The sequence below is a fragment of the Epinephelus moara genome, chromosome 20 (assembly GCF_006386435.1).
Source record: "Epinephelus moara isolate mb chromosome 20, YSFRI_EMoa_1.0, whole genome shotgun sequence".
NCBI classification, from domain to species: Eukaryota; Metazoa; Chordata; class Actinopteri; order Perciformes; family Serranidae; genus Epinephelus; species Epinephelus moara.
In genome coordinates, this window is record NC_065525.1 from 36795890 (window position 1) to 36807001 (window position 11112).

Consider the following 11112-nt stretch of genomic DNA (forward strand, 5'->3'; position numbering starts at 1 on the left):
TTTTTGAAAGGGACAAAAGAGGCAATTAGGAATCCTCAGAATCCGTTGCTAACGTGAAAAAGTGATCCTTGAAAGGTTTGATTGGCTGACGCTCTTTTCCGTTATGCTCACTTACTCACTCTTTAAAACCAGTCGCCTGCGCACACAGGCATGCAGTGTTTGCTTAGACGTATGCGCACACACACATGCACACACACACACACCCACACATATAGAGACTGACAGTACACCAAATAGTGTAAGAATTGCACCACTCTTTCCTAGTTCCTGGTCATCCATCACTGGCTTTCCCAGCACTGTCACATCTGGAAGACAACCCTGACAGCCTTACGCATCTGTGCAAACACAACACTTGGAAAACATGATCAGAACCAATCAAACACTTACAGATTCCCATGACGACCACAGTAGCACAGCAGCGGCGACCACACAAAATCCCTGCAGGTATGCAGACACACAGGAGTAATACATATCATCCTCGCAGCAAAGACAACATCTGTGTCACATCGTACACATGTTTGAAAACACAAACAGTGGAGGAATGTGTATTCATGCCGACGCCGTCGTCCACGTTTGATCCGGGACAGGTTGTTTGTGTAGGCTGATAATGGGATGATTGATTTTGGCAGTCAGCAGGTGGAAGGGTGAGTCCTCCCTTTGAAAACACTCTCTCTGTGGTCTCTGCTGGAAGCATGGGCTGAGTCTGGAGCTGAGGCTCTCACCCCTGATAATATGCTGGTGGTTCCCCTGTTGTATTATCTCTCAGTGACATCATAGCAGGGATTAATATTGTCTTTGACCACTCCCACTGATGGTATCATAGACTAGTGTTGCTTTTTTCCCTTGTACCAAGGTGGGCCTGCTAAGAAAGTCTTCAATAGACAATGCTGTTTATTTACTAATGTACAGCAAATTTGTGGCAGATCCAGAACACGCACATATCTCATCTGGCCTGGGAACACCTTGGGGTCCCCCAGGAGGCACTAGAAAGCATTGCTGGGGAGAGGGACGTCTGGTGTGCTTTGCTTGGCCTTGCATTGGATGAAATGGATGGATGGATGGACAAATTTCATCCTCATCACTCATTCATTAATTAATAAATTTTTCGTAACAGTTTACCTTGTAGGGGGTCACGGGGGACGGGGTACACCCTGGACAGGTCACCAGACTATCACAGGGCTGACACATAGAGACAGACAACCATTCACACTCACATTCACACCTACGGATAATTTAGAGTCACCAATTAACCTGCATGTCTTTGGACTGTGGGAGGAAGCTGGAGCACCTGGAGGAAACCCACGCTGACACGGGGAGAACATGCAAACTCCGCACAGAGGGGCTCCCCTACCCTTGAGTTCAAACCAGGAACCCTCTTGCTGTGAGGCGACAATGTTAACCACTGTACCACTGTGCCGCTCTAATTAATTAATCGTTTAATAATCCTCCATTCAACCACAATATTATCTTCAACATGACAAAGGCATAAAAGTACTAAGCAAGAAGGAAACATATCTAGTTCAAAACCAGTTCTCAGTGAAACAATTGTGTGGTAATTTTTCATGTATTGTTTAATTAATGCATTGAAAATGCACAAAGAGAATTATTTAATTTGTATTTAGAGAATGGGAGCAGTCCCCCGAGATTTTACCCACAACGAGATTGATATCAAACATTTATGGTGGTGATGATGGCGTCTGTAATGACGGCCAGAAATAGCAATGAGTGTGAAACAACAGCTAAGATAAGTAGCAGCAGAGACTGCACTGAATATCTTTTAGATAACACTAAACTACGTTTACTGTAAAATAGTCCGGTTAGTATTCTCTCTCCAGAGCTCACACAGGATTCCACTGTTGTTTTCCTACAACAAACGACATCTTGTGATATTTCAGAAAGAGACTTCTGCTTAACGAGGCAGTAACAAACAGACCAGATCAAGTGAAAGGTAAAGAGTAACTTCCGACACTTATAATATCAATCTAAATAACCACTTTTAATGGACACACAGTGACGATGTTCAGTTGCCCCCTGTGTTTCCATTGCAGCTCGTTCTGCAGCTGCAGGCCGCTGCCGGCTCCCTCAATACTGGACCAATTTCAAAAATTGTTCACATCAGTGTCTTTGATCAGTTTACATGGGGAAATACGGTCCAGGTTGAAAAGTGCCAAAGCTATCCTTTAAGTAGAGAACTGGGGGCGTGACAGTATGCTGATGCTGTGCATGCACCTGTCAATTTAGAATTATTCTGACGCACTAATATACGCACGGTGGTAAGAACAACTTTGGCCAGTGCACACATGTCGTGAATCTGATGGTTATTTTGCGCACTAGGTGACAACATTTCTACGCACATATCAGTGAATGAGGCTCAGTGTGTGTAAATCAAATGTACAATACAGTCAGTAGTCAACTGTGGAATCAAATAGTCAGCACATGTTTAGTCATCCCTGAACGTGTCCAAATGACTCCTCTTCATGAGTAATTATTTGTCATGGAAGGATTTTACAGTACCATTAATCACTGCTGTCTAATTCTCTTTAGCAGGAAAAACTGATTTATATAGTATTTATGTTTATTTAACCGGACAGCAACAGATAATATGGTGCATTCTCTTCATGAAGTATCCTCTGGAGAAACTCTAAGTCTAAGACGCCGCAGCTAAATTCCACTCATTTTTGAAAAGCAGGTGGAAATATGCCTTTGCGGTTTTTCTCCTGTGCAGAGGATAAATACCTTCTGCATTGCCACTGGTGCAGGGCTGGCAGCCAGCGAGGCAGACAGCAAGATGAATGGCAGAGGAAGTGGACAGTTTGTCTCTGTGCAGGTAGTCATGGTCGTCAGCACGGCCGTCCACAGTGGCTGGTGGAATGTGAGCCTACTGTGTGAGACATGACTACTTCAGAGCCAGTGGAGCTTGCTTGTGGCTCCGGCTTGTGGCTGTGCTGGTGAGGAGTTGAGGACAGCAGTGGAGATAAGCAGACAACTCGCTCCGTTTGAGCGGCTGTCATTTGGATGAATCATGACATGGCAGCAGCGGGCCCACTAGAGCGCGCCAAGCCCATAAGGAATCCTCGTCTGCCCCACAAGAGATTAGTACGGCTAATCAAAACAGGGTCTTCTCCACCCGACAACCCCACAGCCAAACACACATCGCTCCCCTCGGGTGGTCCTCCACCACCAATGTACTGATGAAGAGATAGTGATGCAGATATGTCACGCTCAAAGAGATACTGGTATGCACACATACAGTACATATTCCATGCAATAAAGCTGTCTCCATAATTCTCAGATACACTTATCTCCTTTGCTTTAGTGATCTAGTTAATTTATATTCGTCATTACTCTCTGCTGTCTGGCTCTGTGATTTTAAGAAATGTAACTTTGTTTATGCAATAGCTCATCCCACAAAATGAATGCTGTTATAGCAAAGTACTCAAACAGCTTATCAAGATGCTGTAAACTTTCATCCATTCATAATTTAGATGGAGAATATGATCTAAAATCCTGATTTAAAATGCAAACAAAGCAGGTTTTTATTTCCTTTCCATTTAGTCTACACTGTCAGGTCTATATTTTGCGCCTTAGTTATGGGTCTCAGCTTTGAAAGGTCACTTGTAATATAGTGCAAAGGTTGTGGTAAAGATAATGGTGCATGTTATGTCATCTCAGCTGCTCTGGGCCACAACTGCTAAAACAGAAAGTCCAAGAAAAGAACAGACCAATTCCCCACGGCTACTTTTCAATGATGTCACTGCCCGGTTTGCGACACCGTCCAACAATGACCCACGGGCCATTTGAGAGATCTGTAAGTATGACTCGCTGTTAATTGACCTTAAAATATCAAGCCACATGTGCTGGCCTGTCAGAGCAGGGGTGGTCAGGGCTCCCACCCCCTCTTTGGAGTGGTCAGAGTTGGGTTTGGACAGGCTGACCCGACTGGCCATCCTCGTACCAGTGAGCGGTGACCAGGCCGTAAACACAAGATCCGGTACCCAAGGGGCCTGTGCACTCACTGTTGGCAATTTGAATGGATTATATTTCAGCCATGCTGACGGGTTATCAAAACTGAAATTGGTTGCTTTGCTAATAGGGTAACAAGGGAGCTAGTTAGCAGTTTCTTTGGCACGTCTCCTCAGTTTTATGGGCTTTTTGGAGACAAGTTTCAGACAGTAAAAAAAAACAACGAATAATTGAATAAGAAACCGCTCTTTGCTGTGTTTATGTTTATGCCAGCAGTGCTCAGCTGAACAACAGCGATATGGTTAGATACAAAACATATCACAGTTATAGCCATAATGACGCTGAAGAATGCCCTCCAGTACCCTCTTTGCATACTGGAACTTTGTACACCACCTGGATGCTCTCCAATGGTTTCACTGCAGTGAGCATGCATAGCGCCACAACCAGTGTGTCATTATACAATACTGTGGTGAGGCCAATGCATATTTTTCATTTGTCTCTGGTGTTAAACCCGTTCATTTTGGATTTTGTCATACACTTCCTCGCTGAGTTGTAGAAACCAGAAAACCCCGAAATTGTACTGTTTACATGTAACCCTTCAATATTGCAGCGCTCGTGGCCATGAAGGATGACAAATGCCTCCTGGCATTTGCTTCACTTTGTTTTGTGGCAGTGTCTCTGCTACTAGCATGCATTTATTTAAGGCTATTTTCTACTTAAGGGGCTACTTTATGGTGTGGCGGAATGTTTTGGAGAGCGGACAGATTGTACAGCTGTTTGTTTGATGGTGGCTGTTCAAGCCAGCGCAGTCACCTTTGCACCCTGTGGCAAGATACCTCAGTGAGATGGAAAGACACCACAAACCTTTCCAGCGCTCCAACTGGATGTCCTGCTTGGGAATTTAAGGTCTTGGATTACATGACCTTGCAACCCAGTCACAGGGCAGATTGTCAGCCGTGGTTTTTCTTTTAAACTTCCTCGTGTTTATTTATATGAATCTCAGGTGGTACGGTCGCCAATCAGAGTCAACCTGTTTTGCGGTTGTTGGCTTTTTGCCTTACAGCCCGGATGAAATGTTAAAGATGAGTATGCGGTTGTGGTTTCACCTCAGGTTCACTGTGAGTATGTTGAGGCCCAGCTGTTAGCTGATGCTTTCCACTCATTGAGGATACCACTGCGCTTTTGATGGGAAGCTTACGGAAACACGCAGTCATCATGCTCACGTACACTGACTTTAGGATCCTTTGTTGCGCAATCAGGCCCAAATTGTAATGACATAATTACCTTTTTCTCGCCCTCAAGGCTGTGCAAAAACTAAGTTAAACAAAACCTACAGGTTGTATAAAACATGGGTGTTTCTTACCATGCCACAAATCACTACAGTAACCCCGATACATCCTACATGTTCACATATATCACATATATATGTCTGAGAGCGTCCCAGAGTCCATAATCTGAGGTGGGAAACACTTGACTGTGTTTTGTGTTAAGTTTCAGTCACCAGTAGTGAGCTCAGAGGGACTTTGGGGTTTTGGAGGAGCTAAAGGGAACTATAATTTCTGTTCTCAAGAGCACACTCCCTGCATGTGCTAATTAGACCACAGACAAATTTACAAAATAAACAAACACATTCCACATATTGCACTATTTAGACGTCCTTAATAAATTTTCAGTTAAGAGGCAATATGTGTTTGTGTTTTTGTTATTTATCTCAGGAATTTTTGGGATTTCCGGTGGAAAACGTACCCACAGTTGACCCTGATTAGAGTGTTAAGTTCTTGTAAGATACAGGCCACACTTACTGTAATTTAGAAAAATCGTTATTGTGGACTGGACCCCATGTGTCTCTGCGGTGGTCCATATTGTGCTCATAAGATCTTACTCATCTTCACTGTGTGCTTGCTCAACCCACCGCTCAAGCTTTTGATTTTGTTTGATTTAAGCACACGGACAAAACATGAACCTCCTGAACTCACTTTGCGTCGGTCAACTGAGAGTTGCGTGACATCTCGACTGGCTTGTGTCTGAAAATAATTTTCAGACTCCAAAATTCAATCTCTTTTTCCATGTCAGTTATTCTCTTAATGTTGCGGCTGTTGTTAGGTTTAAGCAAAGGTTAGCTTTTTTCTGATGGCGCTGACGCTTTGGAAACAATAAAATCTGAGTCCCGCTTCCCTCCGTCTAGTGTCACTACGCAACAGAGTCCCAAAACACCAAAACAAGGGGCAACCCTGGTCGAAGTGGGCCCCATTCCACACTCCTCTGAGCGCTTATCGCCGGAATCTGCTGGAATCTGTTGTGTGCCCACAGATCCGACCCGGAGAGGGACGAGAAAGCAAAATAAAGTGACAGAGAGAGAAAGACAGCAGCTCAAGCTCCCATTGCTTGCCCCTCCCAGAGTTAAAGATGGATTCCTGGAGGAATGCCTCCATGGCTGTATCGCGTGACTGCGACTGCTCCCCTCCATCAAACACATGGGACTCATTTACCCTTGTGGGCCACAGTGATGGTGCCACAAACACCAGGCCCCCTCAGGAAGGGAAGAGAGGGGGGGAAGAGAAGGAGAATGAGTGGGTGGGGGGGATCTGCCATCATACAATGCCAGTGTCCCAAAGGACGCAGCGGATGGCGCATAATGGATCATCATCTGCCCTGTGGTGAACGACCAAATGGGTTTTTACTGCTTTATTACAAGTACCACAGAAAGGAGCCTCATAATTCAGAGCGATCAAGGCGGTGATCTGTCGTCATTTTGATCCGTGTTGAGTTAAACTCGTGAGTCATCATACTAAAAGCTTGAACACTCTACTGACTCACTTATGAATAAGAGGAAATGGGATAAAGACAAAGGGTGGCTGAAGGTGTGATAGGAGGACAGTGGCGTGATTGTGCTGGCTGACTGCACTCTGGCGATGGCTGTTCAAACTGACGATGGCTGTTCAAACAGGCCAGAGCTGAAATGTCACCAGCCCTCTGCAGAGAAAAGGCCTCGCTGACAGCCTGTATAAACACTGGCATTTTTTTCCCAGTGTAATCGCATGTTCACTTAAAAAGAGCACCCAATGAATTCCATGGGCGTTCAGTAATGCTCGGTTGCACTATGTTTATTCTCCCATCTGTTTTACCGTGACAGAGGGTGTCACTTATCCATGGAGAGGGTGCAAGGTGGGTGGGAGGGCATTCAGATTGTCAAGGACAGTCTTGACATTGCTAGACTTTGTTGAGCATGTCAACACTTAATTTAAGTGTTCATCCAAATGTACAAGCTGATAGCGTGGCACACCTAACCTATCCTAGCCTATCCCAGCTGACACTGGGTGAGAGGCAGGTTCACCCTGGACAGGTCACCAGACTATCACAGGGCTGACACATAGAGACAGACAACCATTCACACTCACATTCACACCTACGGACAATTTAGAGTCACCAATTAACCTGCATGTCTTTGGACTGTGGGAGGAAGCTGGAGTACCTGGAGGAAACCCACGCTGACACAGGGAGAACATGCAAACTCCACAGAGGGGGGCTCCCTGTTGCTGTGAGCCCACAGTGCTAACCACTATACCACCGTGCTGCCATTGTGCATCTTGTTGTGGTTTTGTGTCTATTTGTGGTAACTTTGGATCTTTTTTTATAATTATGTGTCTCTGTGAGGTCATTTTTGGTTGTTTGTGTCTGTTTGAAGTTGTTTGTGTCTCTGTGGTTGTTTTGCCCCTGTTGTAGTTTTTTTATTTGTTTCTTTGGAGTAATGTGTCTTTTTTCGGTTGCCTTGTATCTCTTTTTAATCATTTTGTGTCTTTTGTCATTTTGTGTCTCTTTGATTTTTTTCCACCCTTTTTGTAAGTTATTTTGTGTCTCTTCAAGGTCATTTTTTGGTTGTCTTGTGTTTCTTTGAACAGTTGTTATGTGTCTTTTTTTTTTTTGGTCATTGCGTGTCTCTTTGTGATTGTTTCCACCCTTTGAAGTAGTTTTGTGTCTCTTTGCAGTTTCTTTTGCATCTCTTTGTGGTCCTTTTGAGTCTCTTCTTAGGTGAAACCTTTCTTGTTGGTAATTTTGCATCTCTTAGTAGACATTTTGTGTCTCTTAAAAGTTATTTGGTGTCTATTTTCGTTGTTTGTGTCTCTCTGCGGTCTCTCTGACCCTTTTATAATTTTTTTTTGTGTCTTTTCGAAGTCATTTTGTGTCTTTTTTTTGTCCTTTTGTGTCTCTTTGTGATTGTTTTCACCTTTCGGAAAAGATACTTTACTGTTGAAAGACAAATGTATTTTTTTAATGCTGTGAGTACCACAAATAAAATTCTATTATCCTCAATTGTATTAGGGTGGCAGCAGAATTTCGAAATCAAAACCTCAGGCTTTGAAACCAAAACTATCTGCAGTGCTAGTTACCGTTAGGGGAAAACATGTTTTAGGTTTAGGGGTTGGGGTTGGACCCTTTGAACCAAACAGCAATACATAAATAAAAAAAAACAGAATCATATCAAAATGAAGAAGCACAAAAACAATTTATCTTTACTAAGTGCTGCTTTTGATCAAACTTGACGTTCATGAGAAATGATGAAATCGACAAACTTCACTTGTTGTCAGTCAGGCCAACCACTGTACGGTCTTTACGGTAGTTATTGTCACTGATATTTTTCTTCTTTGCCTCCTTCAGGTGTTGTTCGCCAGGTGAAGGCTCTGATTGGTCCACTGACTACAGTACTGAAACTGTCCATGCGCAACCTGACAACTCAAGGCGACTCCGGCCAGAATATCATCAACGTTCACGTCTTCGTCTCCGAGTTCTGGTTCTGAGAGGCCAAATCTTACCACATGTATTAAGACATTCGTTGTCAACACTGTACACATTGGTTTTGTTGAATCAATGCATAGATCAGTGTCGAGGTTTTAATCCCATGTTTGATTACTTTTGACAGTTTCTGAGATGAAAGGCTACTAGCTGCTTCTGATGACAGCACTACACTATGTTTTGATGACAAGCTCAGCCTGAGGCGCACCCCTGCGTTGCATCTGGCATAACGGAGCTGAATATAGAGAAACTTTATGTTATTAAAAAATCTGTTTAGAAATGAGACATCCAGAAGGTTTTAAATTGAAAGTGCATGCATTCAGAAAGGTCATTAAAGGATACGATGATTAAATTCAACAATATTCTTTTCATGACATTATAAGCCTTTATGTTTTTGTAACATTCACTTTTCCTTTCTTACCGTATGCATTGGATGAGGTATTTTTTCTATGGAATAAACACTATTTTAGTTACAGTATTTGTTTTTTGTATTTCCTCCCAGTAACATTTCAAGACCAGTGTTTGAATTTCTCTGTGGATTCACACTCATGGGTTCAGAAGGTTAACAAGAAAGGAGAAAATCTCTGTGTGTAGATGTTTTATGAACTCTAAGAACCAAAATACAGACAGAAGATAGGGAACATGAGGAGATAGCTGCTGCATCTGTGATGAAAAACAGTTGTGTGAAGTGGTCTTTGCAGGGCCGATTATATTTCACCAAATATGATGAAGTTGATGTTCAGGATGGAATATCAAAATCAGAACCATGTGAAACTAATGCACTGGTGCGACTCTTCCTCACGACTACTTCCTCAGCATAGATCTGGTAACGTTAGCTAACGCCATTCGCTCACCAAGACGGCGGTCCAGTTTTCCACAGATTTTTTCTCACACCACAATTCAAGTTCTCCTTGTGCCCCATTATTTCCCTTTGTCCCGGCCTGCTGATGGTCCTTTGGCAGGGTCGAAATTAGAAGGCTGCAGTTCATCAAATGTGTATAAGTACTTACTTAGTATTTTAAACCTCTGGCTGAATGGGATCTGTCATTGTAATTGTTGTTTTTGTCTGTGCTTGGTTCCTTTTCCCCTTGTAATGATGTAATGTTCACATTTTTCCGTCTGTGGAAAATTTGGGATTGGGAATCTATTTTACAAACTAAGTCCTAATATCTAGGGTGAAGTCATTACTAGTAATTTGGTACACTTTCTGGTAGATTACCAAGAACACCACCTGAAATTTTCAAGACTACCTAAAGTGTAACTTTTAGAAATTTGAAAGAAATATTTTGCAGTAAAATACTTTAAAATAATTGGCCCTTAAAACACCAAAAAACACCACCTGACTTTAATGACATGCTCGGGTAAAATGGAACAATCATGTTCATTTTTTAATGCTCAGTCAGTCATCAGTCATCAGTCATCAGTTCAGTCATTAAGTGATTATATCATTAATGTCGCTATTCACTACAAATATAATCCAACTTTTTAGCCGGGCTTTCCCTGTTCTTTTGCTGCCTGTCTCGTTGGTGCCATATTGTCTACTGTCACAGTCTGCTCTGCTTTCCACTCATCCTGCCTCAGTCTCTCTCTCCACCTGGCCACACCTTCCCATCAGCAGTATCATTCTCACCTGTTGCTCCCAGCTGGATCTCATCACCAAGCCAGTATATAAGCAGCCCTGGTTCACGCTGGCTTCCTCGAGAGAGATCGTCTGTCCTCCTGCTGTCATTAAAGCTTCCTGTCAAGTCAAATATCTACCTGTGTCCACATTGTGTTTTATTCTCCAGGGAAAAGGCTGTGGCAGGGCGCTGGATAGCGCTTCATCCCAGTGCTTCATAAAAAAGAGTTCTCAGTACTATATGTAATGTCGTCCTCCACATGGGTATGTTTCTATGACAACACTGTCTTGACACTAACATTAGCCAGGTAGCTAATGTAACACTACATGAACAGAGGGCTAACTACACAGTTAAAGGGAAATTTCGGTTTATTTCAACCTATCTCCTATCGTCCTAAATTTGTTTCAAGTGACTAGTGACATAAAAATAATAGTTAGCATTTTAGCCGTTAGCCTAGATACAGCCGGGGTGCGATATTTTTTTTCGTAGGATGGTAGGGGAAGGTACTGCCTTTTCCGCCTCTGATTGGCTAGAAGGGCTCTCCTCCGATTGGTTATTTGCTATGTGCTGTCGGCTAGTCTGTTTTGATCGTCTTTACCACCAACAGAAGTAAACAAAGTCAATCCAACAGTGTGATAAGTGCGTGCCATCAGATTTATATTAATGGAAAGCACATCGCCGAATTTAAGGTTGACACCTAAAGTGTATGTCCACATCTTAACATATGTTCTCATAGGCA

At 43.0% G+C, this 11112-nt stretch overlaps 1 protein-coding gene across 1 annotated transcript in view; it reads left to right on the plus strand.

Annotated features, from left to right (window-relative positions):
• The window catches only part of fbln1 (fibulin 1), a 44543-nt gene extending 35335 nt beyond the window's left edge, over positions 1-9208 (plus strand). The window contains exon 17 of the mRNA XM_050073421.1: positions 8620-9208. Within this exon, the coding sequence (XP_049929378.1) occupies positions 8620-8759 (140 nt within the window). The 3' untranslated portion in view covers positions 8760-9208. The remainder of the gene's footprint in view (positions 1-8619) is intronic.
• Positions 9209-11112: the final 1904 nt, after the last annotated feature.